This window comes from Sorex fumeus, unplaced genomic scaffold (assembly GCF_029834395.1).
Source record: "Sorex fumeus unplaced genomic scaffold, SorFum_2.1 ptg000128l, whole genome shotgun sequence".
NCBI classification, from domain to species: Eukaryota; Metazoa; Chordata; class Mammalia; order Eulipotyphla; family Soricidae; genus Sorex; species Sorex fumeus.
In genome coordinates this window covers 48,813,555-48,839,789 of record NW_026606185.1, presented here as the reverse complement: position 1 = coordinate 48,839,789, position 26,235 = coordinate 48,813,555, and the positions used below count along the sequence as shown (strand labels likewise).

The 26,235-nt window shown below is 52.6% G+C and overlaps 1 protein-coding gene across 2 annotated transcripts in view; it reads right to left on the bottom strand.

Annotated features, from left to right (window-relative positions):
- Window positions 1–16,243, bottom strand: part of ARK2C (arkadia (RNF111) C-terminal like ring finger ubiquitin ligase 2C) — a 96,845-nt gene extending 80,602 nt beyond the window's left edge. The window contains exon 1 of one of the 2 annotated variants that reach the window (XM_056138253.1): window positions 15,893–16,243. In XM_056138253.1, the coding sequence (XP_055994228.1) occupies window positions 15,893–15,953 (61 nt within the window). In that variant the 5' untranslated portion in view covers window positions 15,954–16,243. The remainder of the gene's footprint in view (window positions 1–15,892) is intronic. The other variant, XM_056138254.1, reaches the window with a different exon arrangement.
- Window positions 16,244–26,235: the final 9,992 nt, after the last annotated feature.

Below are 26,235 nucleotides of genomic sequence, written 5' to 3'. Positions count from 1 at the left end.
GCCATTGTGCCCACAGCCCTTCCACAGTGAAGGAGAGGAGTAAGGGCCCAGGCCTTCTGCCAGGTGTGCCAGGAAACCATGCCTAGAGCAAAGACACCTCTGCAACCTCTCCGGCCCCCAGCCGGGGCACCCTGTCCCACCTCCAGAGGCGGTGACAGGAAGGACGTGAATCAGCACCCTAACAAACATCCTCATCATCCTTATGGGGGTGGGGGGACAACTCAGCACTGTTCAAGAGCTATTCCTGGCTCTGTGCTCACGAATGAGCCCTGACATCGCTGGGGGACCATACGCCCTGACATCGCTGTGGTGGGGGCGGCTGGTGTCAATCCAGGGTCCGTTGTGCGCAAGGCAAGCACCTTAACCCCTGTACTGCTTCCACAGCTATGTCCCCATGATTCTTAGATCCTGGAATTTGAAGCTCCAGGGCAGTGGGGATGGGGAGGGGTCCCCTGGGGTCTCCCCAGTTCAGATGATCCAACCTCTCTTGGTCTAGCCGCCTGCCCGGCTCCGCCCCTCACAGCTAGAGCACCGGGATGCTGTGATTTATGGTCCTGCCTCCCACACACTCTCCAGGAGCAGGAGAACCCAGAGCCCTGTTCACAAATTAAACCCAGCCCTTCTCTCCTCCCAGGTAATGGGCCCATCTGATGATGGACGAGCTCACACCCCACTATCGGCAAATTAATCTCCATGTCGGAGAAATAATAGCAGCCGTAAATAAGACCGAGCGTGCCTCTCGCCAGCTTGTTAGGACACTTTATAAAGCAGAGTGGTCACATTAATATCACAGAGTCGGCAGAGTCCACCCTCCCCCACCCCTGCTGCAGAGGCTGAGCACTGACTGAGGAGTCTCCTGGGCTAGGACCACCGCCCAGGGCAGCAAGAGGAAAAGGCAACCCCCCACCACCCCCGTTGGCATTTGGTGGCAGGGAAGGCAGCAACCAGCTTCGCTGGGCTCCCTTGGGCCCCTCCCCTCTTGCACTTCCTGCCACAGAGACTCAGACCTACCCTGTCACCTCTGATCCACGTCCTCCTTCTCCAGAAAGCCCTCCAGGGCAATCTGCAACCCAGAGGAGCCTGTGATATCTGCTTGGCTTCAGGGGGGTCCTCAGCAAAGCCACCGTACCTCCACTGTCCCTTCTGGGGCTCAGCGAGGGTCCTGAAGATGGGGCCAAGTAGATGGATCCCACAGGACTGCTGTGGGTTTATTCTAACTCTGGTCAGGAGGGGCCATCAGTGTTGAGGTGAGGGGTCCCCCAGGGCACAGGTCAGAGAAAATCAGGGGAAATGGGGCGCTTAAGTTTACACTTCATGAAAAATGGGTGCTGGGGTCTTGGGGTGTGCCCATGAGCACAGACCTGTGAACTACGGGATCGAGAGGGTTGATCGGCATCTGAACTTGACAACTGTCCCTTGGGAGCTTGTGCCAGTGCTGACCGTGGCCATTGAGTGCCACTGGCCTGCAGGCGTGTGACTTTCCTGCCAATGGGCACGTGTGCTACCCAGTGGGGACCCAGGCACACAGATGTTAAGGGCTGTGAAAGGCAACTGGGGCATCAGGGGCTTCGGGGTCCCAGCCAGATGGGAGGAGACCCCTGCACAAGAATCTGAGTATACCCATAATCTTCATGGGTATAAAGCTGGTGTGAAGAAAGCTGGGAGCAGAGAGGCAGTGGCACCAGGCCAGTCCTTTCAGGGGCCCAGAGCCCCCCACCAGGGGACACTCATCCCCTTCAAAGGGAGGCCATGACACCTCACCTTCCCGTCCAAGTCTGTGGGGTGAGAGGACCCCTAGACAGGTAGGTACCCACTGGGCAGTTCCTTTCTCCAGCCTTTTGCTGGTGTCCATTTCCTTCCCTCTAGGGAGCCGCGTCTGGTCGGTGCTGAGCTGGGCACCGGGTCCTCTCTCAGCATTTCCTGGCGGTGCCCGCGCCAACACAGCGGAAATTCCCAAGACTCTCCTCCACCCTCTCCCTCCATCTCTCCCCACCCACCCCTCCACACACACTCACTCACTGTTCCACGTCCGGAGTCTAGTGCAGGCTACAGATGCAGACTGGGGGGGTGGGGAGGCTGGGTGGGGAGACTTAGCAGGGCCTGAGAAGACGCAGGGACCACCACACCCCGCAGTTTGCCAAACTGTTGGAACATGGAACGCGTGTGCATTCATGACAATGAACAGCCTCAGGGGCCCTATATCTGGTGGGCTCGTGAGGGAACTACAGCCCAGGGTCCAGCTCCCCAGGTCAGCTCCAGCCCTGAGTGCAGGGGCGGTGATGCCTGCACCATCAGCAGCCTTATGTCACCAACCCTCCAGCCCAGAGCAACTCACACAGACACATGCCACTCTGGTCTCACGACAGACCTGCCCCGCCCCCGGTGCTGGCAACACCCCTGCAGTCTTGACCCTCCCTGCAAGAGCCTCTGAGACTCAGTTCAGGCAGCTGCTCCCTCAGGTCTCCCAGCTTCCCGCTGAGAAAGCAGCCAGCACCCCTGAGAACTTTCTAGTAGCGCAGCTGGGCAGAGCAGATCCCTGAGCAAATGAGCAAATCTGAGTCCTTAGAACACCTCTGCAGAGCACTGGGCTTGTTCCCATTTTGCAGGTGAGAACGGTTTTTGTTCCCCTCAGAGCCGAGCCATTTTTTTCCCCTCTCCTTGGTTCCCCTGACCAAACTCAGAGTGACCCCAAGCCCTGACCCCACCCCATGCACAAGGGAGAAGTGGCTGCCCCCCAGCAGGGAGCCTGGTGCTGTGATGTGGACCCCCCACCCTTATGCATTCTGGCCCCAACTCTGCGGAGAGCAGAGTCCCAGAAGAGGTCACCAGCCCCCCAGCTTTCCTCAGCAGCCTCGAGGGACAGCACATAGCACCCCTCACCCCAACCCCCCACCAGAGTTCTGGGGCATACAGAGGGGAGTGGGAAGGCAGAGAGGCAGAGAACTTACAGGGGAGAATGGTTGAGGGTGGGGTGGGGGTAGGGACTGGGAGGGGTGAGATGCTAAAAGAATGGGAGGCCCCCAAATGCCACCAAAGAGAAAGAGAAGCCAGACCAGTCTGGGAGGTGGTGGCGGGGAGGGGGGCAGGGGGGTTGCAACACTCTCCCCACTGTGCATCAGCTGTAGTTTTGCCTCCTCCAGGAAGCCCTCCTGACTTCTCCAGTTCTTTAACTCCCACCATCTCAAGCATTCACTCTGCTGCTTCCAGGCTGGGCCAGTCGGCTGTCTCTGCCCATATCAGGGGTGCTCAGAGGGTCCCTCTGCTGCCCCAAGCCCATGTGAAATTCTCTACAGCTACTTATGCAACAAACCAAAAGTCCATCTGTTCTCCCTCTGGCCCCACCATACACCCTCTGGGGTCCCCTCAGACCAGCCTCCCAAAGTGGATGATGCCACCCCAGGGTGAGAAGTGGCGATGCCCCTCGTGCAGTGAACAGTGCTTGCTCCTCGCTCACCTCGAGGAGGAAGATGTCCAGGGGCAGCTGAGGGAATTTTTTCTCCTGAAATGTGGAAACCTCTGCTGGTCACAGGCCCCAGAGGCGGCCAGGGAGGGGGTGGGCACTGCGACCACCTTTCCCCAGCCCTTCCCAGGGTTCTGCAAGTCTCCCTCCTCTGCACCCCAGTCCTGGCCCTTCCGCCCCTGCTGCTGTGGCCCCACTATGACCCTCTCCCTCTCGTCCAGGTGAAGAGATCAGGCTTCAGAGAGGCCTAGAGTCACCCAGCTCCTGGTGGGGAGAGCCAGGAGATGAATCCCAGGCTGGCAGACACCCAAGACCCTGCGTTCCTCGTCACCGCACGGTCACCACCAACTGTCCCCCGGGGCCCTGCAGAAGCAGATCCCAGAGTCCAAGGGGAAACCCCGACTTTGTCTTTGGGTTGATGTAAGAGCCTTGGAAAAGAGTAGAAGGTGGTGCTGGGCTCCCCATGGGAAGGTGCTGATGGCGACACAGTGCCAGTCCTGTAGAGGTGGCGAGAAGGGCAGTGGGGCACACCAGAGAGGAGGCAGCCGTGGGGACAGTGCTGAGAGCCCAGGGTCAGCCCTGAGGGTGCCCCTCAGACACCTGACGGTGGGTGCCTCCCCTGGGACCCCCCTCGGACTAGGGAAGCAGGGTGGGGCCAGCTGCCAGACTGAAACCCACAGCCCAGCTCCTCCGCCCCGGGAGAACCACATTGGCTTCAGTCTCACCCAGGTGAGCCACCCCAGATCACCCCTGGGTCACTCTGTGGGTGCCCCATTTCCGGGCGGGTTTTGCGATACGGCTGGAAACGACAGTGTTCATCCTGGGGCCCGGTCGGGAGTTCTGTCCACCCCTCAGTCTCCCTTTCAGGGTATGGCCCTGATCCCACGCACCAGCCCACCAAGGTAGGCCACCACACAGGAGCCCTGATGGCCACGTGGCTACGGAGCTCAGCAGCGCCCAGGATGGGAGGGGAACAGACCGATAAAGGAAGCATCATGGGCGCCTCCTCCCACCTCACCCATCAGGTCTGTTCCTTCCTTCACCCTTGGCAGTCCTGCACTCTGAGACCCCCACCTGGACCCCCACTATCTATGCGGTTAAAGGAAGCTGATCAGGAGTCATCTCAGGAGTCTTCTTCCCTCCAGACCCAGCAGACAGACCCATTTCCACCCCTATCCAGAGGGACAAGTGTCCCAATGAAGTCATGGCCAGGCCCTAGTGTATGAAAGGAGTACCAGGCCAGAGAGATAGTGTATGGGTTACAGCACTCCCGAGCACAAGGTTGGCGCCTTGTCCATCCCCAGAACTGCATAAGAGTGACACCAGCAGTAGTCCCTGAGTGCAGAGCTAGGAGTAATCTCTGAGTGCCACTGGATGTGAACCAAAACCAAAGAAGAATAGGAAGAGGAGGAAAATGAAGAGGAAGGGAGGAAGATGAGGGGGAGGAGGAAGAAGAGAAGAAGGAGGGAGAAGAGGAGAAGGAAGAAGAAGAAGAAGAAGAAGAAGAAGAAGAAGAAGAAGAAGAAGAAGAAGAAGAAGGAGGAGGAGGAGGAGGAGGAGGAGGAGGACGAGGAGGAGGAGGAGAAGGAGAAGGAGGAGGAGGAGGAAGGAAGGAAGAGGAAGAGGAAGAAGAAGAAGAAGAAGAAGAAGAAGAAGAAGAAGAAGAAGAAGAAGAAGAAGAAGGAGGAGGAGGAGGAGGAGGAGGAGGAGGAGGAGGAGGAGGAGGAGAAGGAGGAGAAGGAGGAAGGAAGGAAGAGGAAGAGGAAGAAGAAGAAGAAGAAGAAGAAGAAGAAGAAGAAGAAGAAGAAGAAGAAGAAGAAGAAGAAGAAGAAGAAGAAGGAGGAGGAGGAGGAGGAGGAGGAGGAGGAGAAGGAGGAGAAGGAGGAGGAGGAGGAAGGAAGGAAGGAAGAGGAAGAGGAAGAAGAAGAAGAAGAAGAAGAAGAAGAAGAAGAAGAAGAAGAAGAAGAAGGAGGAGGAGGAGGAGGAGGAGGAGGAGGAGGAGAAGGAGGAGGAGGAGGAGGAGGAAGGAAGGAAGGAAGAGGAAGAGGAAGAAGAAGAAGAAGAAGAAGAAGAAGAAGAAGAAGAAGAAGAAGAAGAAGAAGAAGAAGAAGAAGAAGAAGAAGGAGGAGGAGGAGGAGGAGGAGGAAGAAGAAGAAAAAGAAGAAAGAAGAACACTGGGAGAGAAAGAGGAAAAGGAACAGCAAGAGGAAGAGAAAGAGAAGGCAGCTCTGCACAGCTACCTCTGTGCTCAGGGATTGTCCCTTGTGGGGACGTGGAGGGAGCTTAGGGGACCAGGCAATGAGCCCAGGTTCACCACGTCCAAGGTCTTACCCGCTGCACTACAGCCTGGCCCCCTACCTTGCATCAGGCTGCTCAGCCAGGAGCTGGGCACACTCAGCTCCAGCCCCACAGTCCAGGGCTCTCGCCTATCACTGACGTGTTTCCCAGAGCCATGTATGGGTCTCGGCTCCCACATTCCCAGTCACTCCAGCTACCCCGGGGAATGCTATGGAGCCCCGGGCCTTACTGAATACTCTGACGGATGGAAGGTCAGTGTCTCCCCTGAGGGCTGAACACAGCACCCACAAATTTGGGGAACAGAGCAATAGTTCTAGGAGGGGGTCCTGGGAGTGGGGTGAGAGAGACTCCCAACCCTGGGGTGGGGTCCAGGGTGGCCCTGGCAGCTAGGGGAGAAGGGGAGCTGGAGCCCCTCCAGCTGGTTGGGAGGAGGGGTGACTCGGGAGCCCCCCACTTCCTCCCACCCGCAGCCAGAGGGCCGCAGCAGCTGCGGAGCTTCCTGCCCTTCCCTGAGACAGGTGTTGGCTGGTTCTCACTTCCTCCCCGCGCCTCCACCCCCTCTCCACCCGCAGCCTGGCGCTGACTCAGCAGCCGCGTTTCCTCTCCTGGGCTGGGGTGTGTGTGGGGAGCGGGGAGTGGGGGGCGGGGGGGGGGGCGGCCACTGAGGGGCTCTTCCTAGAGGGCCAGCTCCCCTGCTCCCCGCCGCCCAGAGCACCTCCTCCAGGAGAGGCTACACAGCATCAGGGCCAGCATGGCTGGGAAAGGCTTTGCTGTAGGCCCAGAGCACGAGGCCTGGGCCTGAGCTGTGTGCTGAGCACCTGGGGGTGGGGGGATGCAGCAGGGTCATGTGCCTCTGACCGCCTGGGAGACAGGCTGCAGCCCCTTGATGAGACCTTGGGAGGGTGGGGGGCTCTCCTTTGCCAGAAGAAATCACAGCTTTTCAGAGCAAGAAGGGGCAATTAGGCCAGTCATCTCCCCGGCAAAGAGAAAGTGAAGACAGAGTCAGCCAGCACCATACACAGGGGACGACGGGCCTGGCTGGGTCTGCACTGACCAGCCTGGCTGGGGGGCTACGGGGGCCAGTGGCTGCCTCTTCCTCCTGCTCACATGCATTCCTTTATCTGCTGAGGCCTGCCATCTCCCTTTGAAGGATGGGGAAACTGAGGCCCAGAGGAGGGACGTGCATGGCAGAACAAAGACCAGGATTGCTGAAGAGTTTGTTCTGCTCCTCCTCCTGCCCTGAGGCTCCTCTCTCTGCCCTGCCCTCAGCCTACTGGGTTCTGTGGAAAGTTGATGGTTGGTGGGTGGTGGGACAGAGGCTGGGAACTGCCAGACCCCCTGTATGCTGGCTTCTCCTCAGAAGGGCCAAATAGCTGCAGGGGTGATAAGTGGGCAAGCAAAGGTGGTCTTGAACCCAAAGTTCCTTGGGAGCATTAGTGAGAGTTGGGAGGCCTGAGTGCCAAGCTGTGCCCTGTGTGGAATAGTATGCAGCTTTGAAAAGGGATGCCCATGAACACAGTGTAGCAAAATGTGAAACTGCTTGTTACAGTGTTAAAAAAAAAATAAAGAGGGCATAATTGGATACTCAATGAATCAGCTCTTCTCCCCAAATATAGATAGATACAGATATAGATATGTCCTATATGAGCAAAAAAGGGAAAGGCCTGCCCCTAAGGTGATCTCTGAGGGTTACTCTGCTCCCATTTTTCTTTCAGTCCATTTTCTAAAACGTTCCTAAATGGGATTCTATGTCTTCCATGACAGCACAGCTGTAAGTGGCAGAGGCATGAAGAGGAGCTCAGAAAGGGTATAGGAGCTGCCCACAACTTTGAGAGCCAAAGTCCCTAGTCAGATGGCACCAGTTAGCCACCCCCAGCCCCACAAATGCCCAGACAGTCTGCAGGGAACAGGTTCACACCCCCACTTCCGGCCCTGGCTCATTCCCTCCACCCCAGTCGTTCTCTGTCCCCCCTGTTCCTCAAAAGCACGGCAGAGGAGACAGGGACCCTCTAACTGGCAGCCCAGTGCTGGACACTGCGAACAAGCCCTGGCATGGAGCCCATCCCCAGGCTTCCTCTCGAATGCTCACAGCATGGTGCTCGTCAGCCTGCACACTGGGAGGATAGAGTGGGGAACTGTACCGGCTGTCTGGTCACCTCATGCCTGCTTCTTGATGGTCATTATTAGCTGGGGGATGGGGGCGGGGGAGGCAGGGGGGTCTCGGTTTCCCCCTCCCTGGAATCATCAAGGAGAAACACGTTCCTAGGAGGGTGGTACGCCGAGCGCCCCCCACATGCCCTTGACCCATTTGCCATACCCTTAGCCTGATTCCCCCAGAGCTCAGGGCCAATCTGTGAAGGCTGCCACGGGGTGTCCCCAGTTAACAAGGGCACAGTTGCAAGAGACTCGTTCCTGGATGTGGGAGCCCAGCACCCCGAGGGGCCAGTGATGTGAGCAGGGCTGACAATAGGGTGAACCGCAGGGCTAAGTCTAGAGTACCTGAGCAGGTTGTGGGGTTCAGGCATGGGGGGGCAGGGTTCTGAGAAGCAGCGGAGCAAATAGGAAGGATGTGTGGTCTGGAAGTCTATTTCCACCCCTACCTGGGACTAAAAGGAGCTAGAACTCCAATCCCAGGACACAGTCACTGTGCCACCTTCTGCCATTCCCAGCATCTCTTATTCTGTTACTAACTCATTGGACTGTCTCTCCCCAAACTCACATGTCGCACATTTCCCAGTTGACCTCGTGGTCCTAATAGCTTCTGTAGTGGCCCCAGATCTCAGTCCCACCCCATGTGCCCAGCCAGGAGGTCTCCCTGCTCCCAGACCTTCCTTCCCAGTCCCAGCACCATGGATTGGGCCTCCACCACCCCCACACCTGCCACAGCCTCCTCCTTGGCCTCGGTCTCCAACTCCTGGACCTTGTCATCAGTGTGGGAGCACCTGATTGTTCCTGGGGAGCAAGCGCAGATCTTTGGGAGCTTCCAAAGGCTTCCAGAACGCTGCCAAGTCTTCCTGACTCCCTCCTTCTCTGGCCCTCACACAGGTCAGTTCCTGGGATGTGTTCCCGCAAACCATTCAGAGTAGTGGTGCCAGGGCCCCGTGTTACGGTGCAAGGACTTGGCCAGCGCACACATCCCCACACACACATTCACACACACACCCTCATGGGCACACAATGCACATATACACACATACATGCATATGCACTCACGTGCATTGTCATAGGCATACATGTACATGCCCTCGTGCACACACATTCTCACAGGGAAACACATGCACATATCACATACATATAAACACACATGCAAGCATGTGCACACATATTCCCACATGCACACTCTTGCAGTCATGCACACACATACACAAGCTCACACACACATACACATGTCCAAGCATACCCATGGGCACACACACTCCCGTCCCTCCCTCCTCATAGACACTCTGTGCTCTTGCGTGCTAGCAGAGCCACCGGCCTGCACCAATGTCCCCTCCTTCTCCACCGCCCCTTGCACGCTTCCTCCTCTCCATTCCCTGACACACGTTCCAACCCCACACCCTCAGCAAAGTCGTATCTGACTTTATTTGATCCCATGGGCCAGTGGGGAGCAGGGAGAGCCACTTGGCACACCCAAGGCATTGGACTTGAGTCCAGACCAGCTCTGTCTGTCGGGTATCAGTGGCAGCCAAGGGCTTGACACTCAGAGCCTTAGTCACCAGGCAGTGCTGAGCCCTACCCTCTGGACTGCTCCCAGCCCTTCCATCTCACCAGCCAGGATTCTCTGCCATCCGTGTGGGCACTTGAGCACAGACCATTTTAGAAGCACCTGGGGTCCGGGCCAGCCTCGGCACCGACCTCAGGACACAGGCCCCCAGAGCCCACGTGGACGTCGAATCCCCTTCGGCTTGGCCCCAGGTAGAGATCAAATGAACAAACAAGTGAGCCAGTGAATGAATGAATGAGTGAATACATGAAGGTGCAGGCATGGCCATGGTCCAGCTGTGGAGTTGTCACTAGGTGCGCTTAGTTCTTCAACCATCCTCCCCTTCTGAGTGTCTCTAAGGTCACTCTCAGGGAAATACATTGGTTCATGTGCGGCTACTCGGTACAGGAGACAAGTATGAGATTGTACTGTGTTAATCTGGGGATTTTTTTAGAGTCCTTAGGATCCACAGGAACACCAAGGCACACACATCCTTGGCACACTTGTGCCCCAGGATTCAGGCAGGGTTGAGCAATGCAAAGTCACCCCCTGAATTGGAATCCAGGGCCTGTGTGTCCTGGCCAGGAAAGAGGCCTCACAGGCCACTTGATCCAGCAAGAGCTGTAGCTTCCCTAGGCCGGAAAACCTGCATCTTCCCATGTGACTGCAGGGAGGGCAGGACATGGGGAAAGGGCGGGACAGCGCAGGAGCCAACGGGCAAAGGAAGGGAGGCGGCACGGCCATCTGCAGAGCGGGCAGCTAGGCTCTTGCTGGTTCTCCCCCTGACCTTGAAGACTTATCGTATTTGTTGGTTTGTGGGGTAAGTGGATATCTGATGGGAGTTCCAAGAAAGAAGTACTTGTTCAAACAGAAGAGTTATAAACAAAAGCTATGCTTCTTTGGCTCGCAAAGTCTGAGGTACAGGATCTGCCTAACAGATGGTTTCTCCCAAAATGCTGGAGTCAAAAGTTACTGAAACGGATATGAGTCGGGTGGTCGAGAGAGCGCCTTTGTAAATGATTAGATCATCCAGTCAGGGGAAAGTTCCTTTGCTGGACTGTGTTTATTCTGACAACCGGGGTGAAAATGAAGGAAGTGTGCCTGTGATGAATTGCTCAAACATGACTTCCCATTAACCCACTAGTATTCTCTATTATTACTAGGCTACTACACCACCCTCCAAAGGTATTGATCAAATAATTCTGACAGACCTGACAGTAATTTAGAAAAATTAAATCTCAGAGCAGGATGATATCATTCTAATGAGCCAACTGCTTTCTCGGACAAAAATGAGTGCGATCACCTGATCCGGCGTAGTTCTGTTGAATTTGGGTGGGTGGGTGGGTGGGTGGGTTGGTGGGGGTGGTTTGTTTTGCTTTCACACACCAGGGGAATGAATGAAATCCAAAAATGGAAAAGGAGGAGGGAGAGGAAATGTACCCCCCGCCTCCTTTCCAGACCTGCCTGTCACTTCACCCACAAACTACAACCCAAGTCTCCACTGGGAACCTCCATGTGTGACCATGTGTCACAGTAAATCAGCCCAGCTTTCCCTCCTGGGCTGGGCAGAGCAGGAGAACAAAGGGCCAGAACAGAAAGGGCAGTCAGGGGCGGGAGGAGACAAGCTGAACCAAGCCACAAAGAAGGTGAGAAAGCAGGGATGTGCCCGCTGGGGAAGGAGCAGGGGTGAGGCGGAGGGATGGGGGTGGGGGGGGCGGGAGGGGGGGCAGAGGGACAGAGACAGCCCAGAGCATTTAGGGCACTTGGATCCAAGGAGAAGCTGCTCAGAAAACGATGACCCTCTGAAGGAACTGTGAATTTCTTTTCATCAGTTGATTTCCTCCTTGTCTAAAATGCCTCACTGGGCCAGGCAGTTTCTGGACTGAAAGGGAATATGTGTAATTGACGAACGAGCATTTGGATGTGGATTCTACTCTGGGAGGAAGAGACCTCAGCACTCATTTCTCAAATGTGCGGTGAGGGTTTTCCTCATTCAGTTTGGGGGTGGGTCCTGACTTCCCTCCTGACCCCCCCATCTCTGGATACACACACACAGACTCACACACACACCTGGACAATGGCAGGGGTCTGGCTTTCTTTTTCAGCAGAGCACTAGGGCCATAGATGAAGCAGCTGTCGGGGAACTGGGCTCTTAATCAGCTTCACAGGCTCCCAGCCGACAGAGGGCACAGACCCTCTTATTGCTACAGTGCGGGACAGACTCCTGGCCCTGGGATGAAATGGGATTGGTCTGAGTTGGTTTGTTTCACACATCTTCTGAGGCAGGACCTTAATGCAAAAAGCTTACAGGGCAGGCGCCAAGGATTTAAATACACACACACAACAGCAGCAGAGGTCCTTTGAAAATTCCAGATCCTGGAACATGTTCTCCTCAGCATGATTTATAAGGACAGCAAATCAATGAGACAGTGAACGGAAAAGTTAAAAACACAACTGAAAATGGGTTTTCCAGGCAAGTCTGAAATGCTACAAATTGCTAGTTAAGAACAGTATCCCTTCTCTCAACCTGAGTGTTAATATGCCCCCTTTCTCTCCAGCATATAACTGGAGTGCCCAGTTAACTTGGAAACTAAAAGGGCAGATGGATAGCTCCTGGGCACACAGGTGGCCCATGACAGTGGTTCTCTTTGCAGTGGATTCGTTTACGTGCCGTGTGACAGGACAAATGACCCCTCCCCACCAGACAGCTACTGTTAAAAAAAATAAAAAAGATATGGACTAGATGGGATTAAAGTCATCATATCTATACCACACACACACATACATACACACAAAAATAATATAAGGTAAAAAAAAGAAAGGCATTCACTGAATCTTACAATGGGAGGTGGGAGTGGTGGGTGGGTGAGGGCGGGAGAGAAAGCAAGGGAAATCTAAACAGCGGGATACGACAATAAATGGGAAAACAGCAAGAGAAGAAGCACACTAGGTTAATATAGGAAAACTAGTTCTTTATTGAGAGATTGTATATTAGTATTAGTGGATTCTGTGTGTAACAATGTCGTCATGCACACGATACAAAAAAAAAGAAAAAGGAAAAAGAAAAAAAAAAGGCTGGGGCCACCATGCTTCCGAAGGGCAACAGAACAAAAGCAGCGTACAATGAGCAGATGGCCCACGACCGCCACAGCACAGTTCAGCGGGGGCAGTGTCTGACCGAGCGCTGTACATTGTCAACTGGGGGAATGTAAAAAAATACAGATCATGCTTTAGTTTTAGTACAAGAAAGGTGAAAAAGATACACAACCAAAAGATATTCAATACAGAAAAAATTACCCACAAAATAAGAACAGGAAGTAATTCAGCACAGCAGAACACGGATCCCTGTTTAATGGAAAACCATTTTGCAGAGGTCAGGGGGACAGGAGGGGAGATTTGAGTAGTTTTTCATTTTTCTTGCTTTTTTTTTTCCTTTTTCAGATTGCCAAATGGCAATCTGGGGAGGCCACTTGGGACTTTTTTTTTGGAAGGGCCCTCCAAGTAGGGGGCCTTCTTCTTTCATGAGCACTGCTGTTTTGTTCTGGCGTGCAGCAGGTCTGGCCGCGGCAGAAGGCAGCCGGCTGTTCACCGGGCAGCGTGGAGGGCCAGGGCGGCCGTCCAAAGACACTCTTGACGTTGCAGCGTTAAACAGTTAAGACACCGGGGCCCCTGGACACCTTGCTGCACCAAATTTCCAGAGGCTATGAAACAGCAGCTTCTGGCATTTCCATCCAAGATTTTCACAGAGTTGCATGATTTTTTTTTTTTTTTGCCTTCGACTACATGCAATCTCTTCAGTATTGCCTGGGTGCGCCAGGAAACTAGAGGATGGCCACCCAGATAAGTGTAGAATTGGGGGGGGGGGGGGGAGGCTGCAGGGGACTGCAGCCTTCAAGTCAAGGCAAAAGGAATCCACTTAACAGGGATTTACAGTGCAATGTATTTGGCTAAACAAGATGAAGATACAAAAATGGTTATTTCTCTACATCTATTCTGAAATGGCCTACATCCTATGCTAACTACTACAATGGAAACTAAAAAGAACAGATTTAAGCTGGTAGGCTATCTAATAGTTTTACAAGATCGTGGTTTAGGACCTCGTTGGGTTAAGCATTAGTATCCTCTATCAGAAGGTCATGCATTTTTATCACATTGCACTAGATTTTACCCACAGGCTCACTAACCACTCAGCCCCCAACTTTCCTGTGGGCGACTTTCCTGTGGGTGTGTTTGCCAGAAAGTAAACTTTAACTGGCAGAATATGTTTGGCTTTTATTGGGGGGGGGGGGGGGGAGGGTGTCATTCAAAATAAAATTTCAAGGCAGCTGAGCAATTTGAATTTCAAAACATGGAATCGACATCCCGCAATGGTATTTAGAGATCGGTGGTATTAATGAGGATGATAATGATTTAATCAGAATAATTATACTTTCAGCCTCAACATCCTTCTTAATCATTTTTGAATTTCTGCCTAACCGTAATGCTCCACACCCGTTTTAGGACGAAATGCCAAGTAATAAGACACAATGGTGTCTTGGGGGTGTGTAGGGGTGGGGTGGGGGGGGCTGACATTTCCAGGGAGATCTCATCCAACCCCCAATCCTTATCCCTCCACACCCACTCCACCCACCCACCCCCTCCAGGGCTAGGCTGGCCTGAGATAGGGGATACTGCCGCTTAAATAGCAATGCGTTCCTCAGATGGAGACAGGAAATGGTTAAGAGAGGGTCACAATACAGCTAAATGCGGAGGCAGAGGGGTCACAGCGCACACAGCAGCGAGTTGACCATTCACTGAGCTACACAATGAAGAAAAAAAAAAGATTTGATAAATGCAGAATGTCATCATTCTATCATCACACACGAAGGAAAGGAAAAAAAAAAACCTGCGGTTCCAACAAGCCTAGGGGGCCGACCTTGCCTTTTTAGAACGGGCCTGGGGACAGCCGGGCTGGGAGAGAGAGGGCTGGGTTTGCATTTTTCGTCCAATCGGGCCCCCGGGGCGCATTGAAGCGCTGGCCCCGCGACCCCACCCCCCACTCGGACTCGGAGGAGCAGCCCGGGTCGCAGAGGGAAGACATCATTCCGAGGGGGAGGGGGAGGGACGGCCTCAGCCAGCAGGGATTTAAGCAGACGTGGAGTGGGAGCGGAACAGAAACATTTCCAAGAAGAGAAATGAGTCCAGAGGCAGAATACAAAAAAGGGGGAGAGGGAGAAAAAAAAGGAATCTAAATGCATCTCGAATTTGCTTGGGAGATGGGAGTTTTTGATTAAAAGAAAATGGAAGAAAACGTGGAGGGGAGGGAAGGGCGGTGGGGGGCGGGGAGGGGGGGAATCCAGCTATTGTTGGTGGAGCCGAATGGCAGGGGAAAGGGGATGTGGGGAAGGGGTCGGTGGTGCAAACACACCCCACAGATCCCAGTTAAAAAACAAAGCCGGCGCCGGCCTGCTGCTTCGTCAAAGCCTGCCTGGGGCAAAGGCCTGGCAGGAGGGCAGCTTCCCACCAAATCCTCGCACACAGCGCAGCCCCCTAGGGCCAGGCACCCCGCTCCGGCCGGCCCAGGGTGCACAGCCCCGTACGTCCGGCTCCCCGAGGCGCGCGCACACACTTGCACGCGCACACACACACACACACACACACACACACACAGATGCACGCACTGCCATGCTTCCCGAACCAAGATGCAACTGTCATACAAAGACAAACTGGGGGCTTGGGGTGGGAGGCTGGGCCAATAGCACAAGGGCCGGGCACAAAAGGGGTTAAAAGGGAGGGGGGCAGGATGGGAAATCGTGCAAGTGCCCACAAGAGGGTGGGGGTGGGGGCTGGGGCACGGGATTCGGGATCGGGCAGCGACCAGATCCCAGTTAACCAGCCATCGGCATCAAGAAAGCACCCCCCTCCCCGGGGGGAAAAAAAGGGAAAGAAATACAAACACAAAAAACACAAAACACACACATCTTTTAAAAAAAATAAAATAAAATAAAAAGCACAGAAAACCAAATACGCGCGCGCGCACACACGCACACGCACACCGGCAGGTATCGCCTCCTTCCGATCACACAGGGCTAGGAATTAGGGGAAGGGTCTGTGATTTGGTGGGGTGGGGGTGGGGGGCGTGGGGGGAACCGCGTCCGCCGCAGAGAATGAAAAATGGGGCTTGGGGAGGGAGGGACCCAAATTCGCCAAACCCTAACTTCACTACCAAAGAAAGCTCCCACGAGGGCGGCCACCACCACCACCACCACCCCCCGCCCCACGCTCGGGGGGTCCTCCCCCCAACCCCGAACGCGAGCGGGGAGAAGCCACCGCTCGCTCGGCGTCCCCGCGGCTGTGCCGGAGCCCCCCGCCGCCCGCCGCGCCCGCCCCCGCCCGGGTGCCCGCCGGCGAGGCGCGCTCGGAAGCGGAGCCCGAAAGGAAAAGAGCGATACCTCTGTTTCGCACAGAGCCAAACACGGGAAGCACGAGATAGCCGACGTGGACCAGGACCATCCTGGCTCCTCGCGCGGCGGCGGCGGCGGCGGCGGCTGCGCGCGGGCCCTTTGTGGCGCGGCTCCGGGGCGCGGGCGCGGGCGGCGGCGGGGCTGCGGGAGCCGCCGGGGCGGGAGGCGGAGCGCGGGGCGCGGGCGGCGGCGGGGCGGCGGCTGGCGGGGAGACAGATGGCCCATGGAAAGGCTCCCTTCCCGGCCCCTCTCGACATTCAAAGGCGCTGGGGCCGCAGCTGCCGCCACACAAAGGCGCGCGCAGCCAATGGGAGCGGAGCGCAGCGCGGCGCGGCCTCGCCGGAACCGCGGGGGACAGCGGGGACCGCGGGCGCGCGGGTGGCGGGGAGGGGAGGGAGGGGTGACGGCGGCGAAGGAGCGAGCGGCCAATCGCGGTGGCCCGCGGCCCTCGCGCGCGCGCGGGGGGCGGGCGGCTGCTCCAGCCCCGCGGGTGGCGTGGAGCCGGGCGCGGGTCCCTGGGCGCCCGCAAAGGCCGGAGCGCGCGCGCGTGTGGAGCGCCCATGCACGCGGGCCCGGGCCGTGCACCCGGCGACCGAGGGGACCCGTGCGGCCTGCCCGGTGGAGGTGAGTGCAGCCTGCGTGCACAGGCGGGCACGGGCGCGCCGAATCCACACGACCCAGAGGTCCTTGCACACCGCGCACGGGTCACTCGGGGACGTGCGCAGGGAGGCTGGCGCACGTGCAGAGCCTGCCTGCAGACGCCAGTGGAGCTGGAAAGGCAGCAGCAAGCAGGCGCACGCAGAACCCAGGCGCTGGCACCCAGACATGCACGCCCTGAAAGCCTTGTTAACCCGGGACGCGTGCCAAAAAACGCATCCCCCAAAACACACAGAGTGGCCCCACAGTGCAGATATGCGCACCCCCGGGCGGCCTGCCTGTCACTCTGCTTAGCTGCGTCTGCAGATCACAGAGCTGGCAGCAGTTAGCTGTGGAGTTGTTGGCAGATACTCAGACACACGGAGGGATGTCAACGCATGAGGGACACGCACTCACCCTGCGGCGCCAAAAACGCTCCGCCGTCACCCCACTCTGACCCGTGGCCGCATGTGCACAGACACGCCCACTCCCCAGCCAGCTGGCACGTATTGGACTTTGGGGCCAAGAGACTCTACGGAGGCACTGGCATCCTGTCACGTGTGCTCTGTGACTGTTCTCTGGGAACAAGCCAGACAGATGGGAGAACCTCCACCCGAGCTCTGTTGTCAGGCAGATCGCTGAGACCACCTCGTCAGAGGCCACAGCCCATATGCAGTGAAAAGTCCCAGCACTCCACTCCTGTGGCAGAGCCCACAGACCACACCCAAACTAGAGAATGCTAGGGGGACCCCCCCACACCCACCCACAGGCAGAAAGTCCAAAGATTTCTTTTAGTGGGACAGTCTTTAAAACTCCTTCACTCTTTCATGGTGTTTTTTATGTTGTGGTGGTGATTGGTGGGTTATTTGGTTTGGGGACCAGACCCAGCAGTGCTCAGGGCTTACTACGAGCTCTGCCCTCAGGAATCAACTCCTGGTGGGGTTCTAGGGACCCTATGAGCTGCTGGAGATCAACTCCGCCCCCCCTTTAGTCACATGCAAGGCAAGTGCCCTACCCACTATGCTGTCGGTAGCAATAAACTCTTTGTCTCTTGAACATTCTGGGAAACTGATGGTCATGTCACAGGAGTCAGAGCTGGAAGGAATCTAATTCAACCCACCCTGGCTGCAGTTAATTGGGGATGGAGGGCCAGGGGGAGCTCTGGAGGTTTGGTGTCACACCCAGTGTTTCTCTGGGACTGTTACTGGCTCTGTGTTTAGGAGTGACCTCTGGGAGTGCTTGGAGGGCCATAAACAGTGCAGGCCATGGGAACAGGGTCTGCCATATGCAAGGCAAGTTCTATCTCTCCTGCCCCCAGGTTCCATTTTAAAGATAAGAAAGTGGGTGCAGGCACAAAATGCACATGGGGGAGGTGAGAGGATCCTTCCAAGAGACTCCATCTCCTACAGCACAGGAGCTGGCAGAGAGGCCTGGTAAGGGATCCTTTAGAGAAGTGCCAGGGGCTGAGAAGTCCACTGGGTTAGCTCTTGAAAAGTGACTTCCAAACTGCAACTCAAGAAATAAAACAGGTGAGAAGAGAGAAAGGCAAAGGAGAAGCCAGCAAAGACCACTTAAAACCTGGCCTTACCCAGACACTCACCAGACTGAATGGCTCAGACAGGGTGAGGTCACTCACTCCACCTACATCTGGTGGACCCTTAGACCCCTTAGACTTTCCCACCCATCCCAAACTCCTCTAGCTGCCCTCTGAGACCTCAATGCACCCATCTGTCCAGTGGGGATATTAATGACCCAGTCAGAACTACCTTTAAGGTTCAACTTGAGGATCAAATGATAATATAGCATGAAGTCTAAAAATTAAAGGGGGCAGGTGTTTGCAGAAACATGAATACCACCGTGTCTCTCAGATCAATGTAATTCTTATCTGGCCCATCTCCTTTTTTAATGGGTGAAGAAAGTGAGGCCCAGAAATGGAATTATATGTCAGCTGCAACCATCATTGACTGAGTTAGAACCTGAGTTTGACTACAAAAATGGTGAAGGGAAGTGGTCAACTGGGAGAAGGAGGTGCTGAAAAGTGGTAAAGTGTTATGCATGAACCCCTATAAGTAACAGTACTGTAAAACACAAGGCCAAAAGTTATTTTTGTAAAAGTGCTATCATAGAGACAGGACGGTGGGTTAGAGGGAAATGGGGCATTACTGGAGGGAATTGGACACTGGTGAAGGGATTGGTGTTGGATTATTGTTTGCTGAAACCCAATAATGAATAACTTTGTAATCCATGGTGACTCAATGAAACATAAAATAATAATACTAATAGTTAAAAAAATAATTTAAAAAACCTGAGTTTGTTTCTCCTTGCACACAGCCTGGGTAGTGCCTGCTTCCTGACTGTTGCCCTCAAGCTATGAGGATTATTCTCCCGCTTCCCTCCCACTTGTTAAAGTCCACAGAAACACAATAACTCACATTTCAGAGAACCAATAGATGGGTAGATATAGTCCATGCATTGAGATGTTTGCTTTCTACATTCATCCCCTGCCTAGTGCACGTTTGAAGACATTGCATGTAAGACTCAGGAAGAAATATTTTAAAATGAAAAGTGAAGATCCTTTAATTTAGATCTTTAATTTCTGGTCCAAAGTGGAGACACATGACCTTTAAGGTAAGGAGAGCCCTGAGACCTTGACCTTGGCCCAAATTTGGATCCCCCATTTCCTTTGGCCCCCTGCAGAGAAGGTTTGGGGAGCATCATGTTTAAATGGTGCCCACCTGCAGTTCTCTGCAGAACTACATTGGGAGCATGAAATTAGATCTTTTTCTTTTTCTTTTTTTCTTTCTTTTTTTTTTTTAAATGAAGCATCTTTGCCCTTTTATCAACAAATAGAAACACATCTCCCTGATTTGTCAGGTGGACATTAAATATTTTCCAAATCAGGGCCAAAAAGATAGTACAGCAGGTAAGGCACTTGTCTTGCACACAGCCTACCTGGGTTTGATCCCCAGAACCCATATGATCCCTCATGCATTGCCAAGAGTAAGCCCTGAGTTCAGAGTCAGGAGTAAGCCCTGAGCATTGTTGGTGTGACCAGCAAAACCAAAACAAACCAAAAAAAATACCCATTTTCCAAGATTCATAACAAAATTCCTGCTGTTCTTCAGCTGTGCAGTCACCTATAGAGCTTTCAAAACCTGTGCCATGCAGGGTCTCTGAATATGACTTAAAGCACACACTTTGCATGTGAAAGACCCCCAGTACCACATGATCCCCTAAGCACCACTGAGAAAGACCCGCAAGCACTGAGCTGGGAGAAACCCCAGAACCAAACAACACACAAAGAGTAGCTGCAAACAGCTACAGTTCAATCTCCAAACAAGAAGTGGGGTGGGCGCTGGAGAAATGGCATAACCTCAGTCACTTATGATCATCACTGGGGAAGAGAAAGGAGGGAGCCAATAGGGTCTACTAGGTCAAGGTCTATGGTGAGGCACACCACGGAAGTCTAGGGGTACAGCAGGAGGGAAAGGCCGTGTGAAACAGGCTGCAAAGACCGGGAGGCTTTGGGTGGAAGTGGCAAACCCTGAAGGAAGGACCAGGTAAGAGCATGGAAGGAGGCAGTGGAGGAGGGGCCAGGGAGGGACAGAGGAGGGAGGGGAGGAGAGTGGGGGAGAAACATGGGGGGGAGGGGAAAACGGAGAGCAGTCTGGGGAGGGTGAGACTGAAGGAAGTGCTCAGTATTCTGTGGAGAACCATGTGACAGATGGAGGCCAGTGAAAAGAAAACCATCCACTGTGGCTGCATAGGAACTCGGTGAGTAGATCATGTGTGTGTGCCAGGAACCTGCCCAGCCGACACAGTTGTGGCTGACCAGGAAATGCAGTGGTGCCTTGGGTCCAAGTCTAATGACAGCCACACAAGGAAGGCAGGATGCTACTTTAACCTGAGAGATCTAACCTGGGTTGGCCACATATAAGGCAAGAGATTTAAGCCTGTCCTGTCTCTCCCAATGGGATCCTAGTGGCTTCCTAGGGAAGAAAAGGGGAGTACAGATTCTTTAGATAATGAGCTTGGCATTTGGAGGATGCTAGGAAATCATTTGAATAGGTTGTAGTGTAGACTGTAGTGATAGTATAGACCCCGTATGGTTCCCCAACCACTGTTAGGAGTGATCCCTGAGTGCAGAGCCAGGAGTAAGCCCTGAGCACAACTGAGTGTAGCCCCAAAAGAAACCAAAATAAAGTAGGAAAGAAGGAAGGGAGGGTAAGAGAAGAGGAAGGAGGGAGAGAGAAAAAGAGAGGAAGGAAGGAAGGAAGGAAGGAAGGAAGGAAGGAAGGAAGGAAGGAGAAAGAAAGAAAGAAAGAAAGAAAGAAAGAAAGAAAGAAAGAAAGAAAGAAAGAAAGGGTAAGAGAGAGGGAGGGAAAGAATTAAAGAGATAAAAGAAAGAGAAAGAAAGAAGGAAAGAAAGAAAGAGAAAGAAAGAAAGAAAGGAAGGAAGGAAGGAAAGAAGGAAGGAAGGAAGGAAGGAAGGAAGGAAGGAAGGAAGGAAGGGTAAGAGAGGGAGGGAACGAATTAAAGAGATGAAAGAAAGAGAAAGAAAGAAGGAAAGAGAAAGAAAGAAAGAGAAAGAAAGAAAGAAAGATGAACAGAGAGAAAGAAAGAAATGAACAGAGAGAAAGAATCAAGTGTGTCTGCTGTCTTTTCTCTATTTTAGGAAAAGGAAATGTTTAATGAGAACATTTTGTTTGGAGAGGCATTGTGAATAAGTGGAGAAGAAATGATCTGATGAGAAGACTGTCATCATGAAGAGTTGCAGGCAACTATGGTCTGTAGGGGTTAGTAGTACCCAAAGAAAGACCATGCAGTGAGATGTGGCTCCCGGAAGACCATGCCATCATCTCTGAAGAAGTCTTTCCAGAAAATGGAACCAGAACAATATCAAGCCTCTAGATCTCATTTCCAATGAAGAGAAGGAAACAGAAACATACTCAACAATCCCATTGAGAGAGACAGGATAGGCTTAAATCTCTTATATGTGGCCAACCCAGGTTAGATCTCTCACATCACATGTGGTCCCTGAGTACAAAAACAGGAGTAAGTCTTGAGTACAGCTGGATGTGCCCCCACGAGAGATAATTGGGATATGATTAGCAAAATCTATATTATGGAAATTCTATGGGATCAACCAATCATTTCCTTCAAGACATAAATTATAAAGGGCCAAAGAAGATAGAGGGGGAGCTTATAAGACCTAAGAAGTACAACCAAATGCAGTGCTCTGGCTTTTGTGAAATGCAATTACAACAAATAAGCTATAAAAATAGTTGGGGAGAGGCAGACACTGCCTGGGTATTAATGATGTTAAAGAATTGTTTTGAGATGGAAACTTGGCATTGTGGTTCTGTTTACACAAAGAGTCTTTACAGATGACATTAAAAGATGCCTGATGTCTGGAAGGCTCTCCCCAGGGGAGGAGTAAAGGTGAGGCCAGATTGGCATTGAGTTGATAACTGTCGAAATTCGATGAGGGACCAAGCAGGGTTGATTGAATTAATGCTACTTTTGTTTATATGATGGCTAATTGTGTGTGTCACCCAGGCTGGACTAAGGCATGTCCAAAAAGCTGGCAAAGCATTTCTGGATTATTTGGGAGGGGCTTCAGGGAGAACTGAGCACTTGAACCAGTGCCCTGAGTCATGAGACCCCTCAGTCATGCAAGTGGGATGTCCTCAAGCCAGTGAGATTCCAAGCAGCATTGAATAGCTTAGGAAGAGCAAACTGGCTTTCTTCCTGACTGGAGCAGCTGTGCCCTCCTGCCCTTGGACATGGCTGCTCCACAGGTTGACTCCTCAGCTGCCCCTACCTCTCTCAGGCCTCAGGTTTGACTGGAGCACAAGTCTAGCTGGCTGATGATGGGACAACTCGTTCCCATCCCTCAGAATGGATCTTTCTCCATCTCTTTGAAAATAGTGTTTGCTTCTCCATGGATTCCTGACAAATCCAGTCTATGCTAGAAATTTTTCAAAAATAAAGTGAAATAGCGGAGCTCATGCCCAATTCATCAGCCTTATCAATGGCTGAATAAATAGCAATACTCCTACATTTTAAAAAAGTGAAATATATATATATACACAAAAAAAAAGATAACAGGCACCCAGCACCATATTACTTCTCAGCAGGTCACAACAGAATACTGCTTCCTCAGAGCTTCGAGGAATGCAATGTAGTATCATGTCCACATCCCCTCTGCACTGCGTGCATGCCAGGAACACAGCCTGCTCTGCTCTAGCTCACAGCCCAAGGCTGCTGCAGACAGTAGAGTTCACTGCCTCCCTTTGATCAAGAAGCTCCAGCCATTTCTGAACCTTGACTTTGAGTTCACAGCCAAATCTAATGTCAATTGAAGGAGAGAGTGCTGGTACTCTACAAGAGACTTTGATAGGACCATGTGGGTCAGAGGCCAAAAAAAAAGTGTATCTGCTCAGATGGATCAGCCAGTTTGCAGCGGCACCAAAACATTACAGTAAGAATTGAAGAGGTCGAAAAGCGGGTGAACCCAGGTTCAATCCCTGGCATATATATTGTTCCCTAAGCCTTTCCATAGGTGATCCTGAAGCACAGAGTCAGTAGTAAGTCCTGAGCCAGAGAGAAAGGACAGGAGATAAGGAGCTAGTCTTGCCTGTGATTGACCCTGGTTCAACCCTGGACACCACTTATGTGGTCCCCTGAGCACTTTCAGGAGTGATTTCTGAGAACTGCTAGCTATGGCCCCAAACCAAAAAATAATAAAATTTACATGATATAGAGATGGAGCCCACCTCCACAGCCACCACCATGTTGATTCATCCAGCTACCCTGCTCTATCGACTCACAGCTAAATCTCGGAAGAAATGCAAGCCAAGCAGCTACAATTCATGAACACATTGGTCCTGCGGGCTGAAAACCCTGGGGAGGGGGAATGGTTTTGTATCTGCCCTGCTGAAGGCCCTGCAGCTGCACCCACATGCCCTGGCCATAGCCATGGCCCAACTCCACTGCTTTACTGATATTCTCTGTAGAGACACCAAACTGCAAAAAATTTCAGGTCCCCAGGCCGAGAACTCTGAGGTCTTCTTAGAGTGGAGGTGGGCACTCTCTCCCACTCCGTCTCATAGTTTCAGAAGTTCTAGGGCCTGTGCCCACCTCCCACAATGGTCACTATGCCAACTCATTGGCCCAGACCTCAGAACATGAAGTCTCTGGACTGTGTGGCCGCATATGCTGACATTCAACACCTCCTAACTCTTCAATACTGAAATTCTAGCAGGACTATACCAAATTTAATGCGAGAGTAACATAGAAGCCAACTAAGCTCAACAAACTAAGACAATAACACAGAAGGCTCAACTAGCAACAACTTAGTAAATCCTTAGACAAGCACTTAATAGCACCCTGAAGAGTACAACAATTTTCACATTAAAAAATGGATATATTTTTAAAAAATGTATCAATTTTACTATTGGAGTTTTGTTATCTAATCAATTTCAACTCCAGAATTGTATGAACAGCTGTGGTTCTTGTCTACATTCAAAATTGAATTAATTTAAAAAAATATTAAGTTGGAAAATGGGGGCCAGAGAAGTGGGAGGGTGCTTGCCTTGAACATGGTCAACCCAAGTTTGATCTCCAGCATCCCATATGGTCTCCCAAGCACCACTAGGAGTAATTCCTAAGTGCAGAACAGGGAGTAACACTTGAGCATCATTAGGTGTGGCCTGAAAACTAGAAGGAAAGAAAGAAAGAAAGAAAGAAAGAAAGAAAGAAAGAAAGAAAGAAAGAAAGAAAAAAAGAAAGAAAGAAAGAAAGACTGTGCTTCAGGATCACTCATGGAAAGGCTTAGGGAACAAGAAAGAAAGAAAGAAAGAAAGAAAGAAAGAAAGAAAGAAAGAAAGAAAGAAAAGAAAGAAAGAAAAAAGAGTTGGAAAACAGCACTCAACACAAGCATCTATTCAGGCTGCTCTGTGGGCTGGATAGCTTCACCCTTCTCCCAGGCAGCCTCAGCTGTTCTGCAGATCCCCACTGCAGGGCTGGCATGGCTGGGTGACTCCTCCACATGTCGCTCATCCTCCTGCTGCTGTCCAGACCTTGTTCTGCCCTGCAGGAGCAAGTGGACATATGCAAAGCCTCTTCCAGTGTGTGTGGAGACCCTGCAAAGCCAAGGGACTGGGTGAGTAAAGGAAACAGGAAGAGATTTATTTATTTGGTGAGTAGTAATGAGAGAGAGAGAGAGAGAGAGAGAGAGAGAGAGTATGTGTGTGTATGTGTGTGTATGTGACAAATTAGGGGTTTATTAGGCAGTGGAGATTCTGGAGGTTTTAGTGCAGAAGAGGGAACTGATCAGCCGGTGGCATAAGATGACCAAAGGGTGGTCAGAGATTCTAGGGGCTGAGCAGTCAGGAGAAGAAGCCTGGAAATAGCATTTTGACCCTGAGTGTGGGAGGTTCCAGAAGGAGCAGACACAATGCCTGTCATTTTCAAACAGGAGTCAGAATGTTCTACAGGCATTTCTTACCATGTGCGCATGTTAGATATCCAAGGTGGTTCCCATGCACAGCTACTCCTGTTGCAGGTGGCTGGGCAAAGCAGGGAGTGACAGAACTAGCCTGGAGATAAGAGTGCTTTCACCTCTCTGCTGTGCCACCGGGGGAAATGTGTGGTGTGGGTCAGGACTGGTAAAGGCTGCTATGGGCACCTACATAGCACAAACTACCACGTCCCGCCAGCTCCACCATGCCCCCTTGTTCTGCATGGTGTGGGAACAGGTCCCCGTCACCACGTTCTCAGGGAGCCATGAACTTGGGCTGGAGGGACAAATTGCTCTTTGCAGGAAAGGAAAGTCAGTCCTAAGCTCAGCACAAGCATTCCATATGTGTCACCTTCACTCACAGAAAAGAATTTCAGGGGGAGGTGAAATAGGGAAGCAAAATAGTTTCTATAAACAAAATTAGAAAGGTGTGATGGGAAAGAAAGAGATGAAATAGGTCTTCAAGAAAGAACATGGGCTTCTTAAAAGTAGAAAAAGCCTTGGCTCTAAAAAATGCATATTTTTTTAAACAGAGAGATCCACAAGGACAGAGAAGGCAAAGAAGAGGGCAGCAAAATATGGGAGGCTGGAAAGCAAAGGGAGAAATGGCACCTGGAAATGGGCAGCACCAAGGTTGCTGAACCATCAGCCAGAGATGGGAGGGCAAAGTCAAGATCTAAATCCCCTGCTGAATTCTCACAGTGCTTGAAGACCGCCCACCAGGGTGCCCTGGGATTGGGGAGTCAGGGGGTCAGAGAGGTGGGAGACTCTCCTCAGGACAGTGCTGGGGCAAAGGTCTGGAGAAGAGAGACAGAGATTTTGGGGTCCAGGAGTTAACTAGTGTCCCCAGAATTTCCTTTTCAACTCAGACTCCTCCAGACAGGAGATCAGAAGAGAAATCTCTGGGCATTTGACCATCTTGAAGGAAAAAACAAAGACGGAGACCCTCTCAGGTCCCCCACCCAAGTTCCCAATCCCATCTTTGCAGTGAGGTCCCAGGTCAGTGTGTCCATCACTGTCCTGTTTCCATCCACATTTGCATCCTTTCCCCTACCACCACATTTAATTCTGAGCAGACAGCCAAAGGTCACCAGACTTCCTAGAAAAGATCTAATAAGAAATACAAAGACGAAGTGAGCTGGAGACTGCAGAAATCATTCAGGAAGAAGGA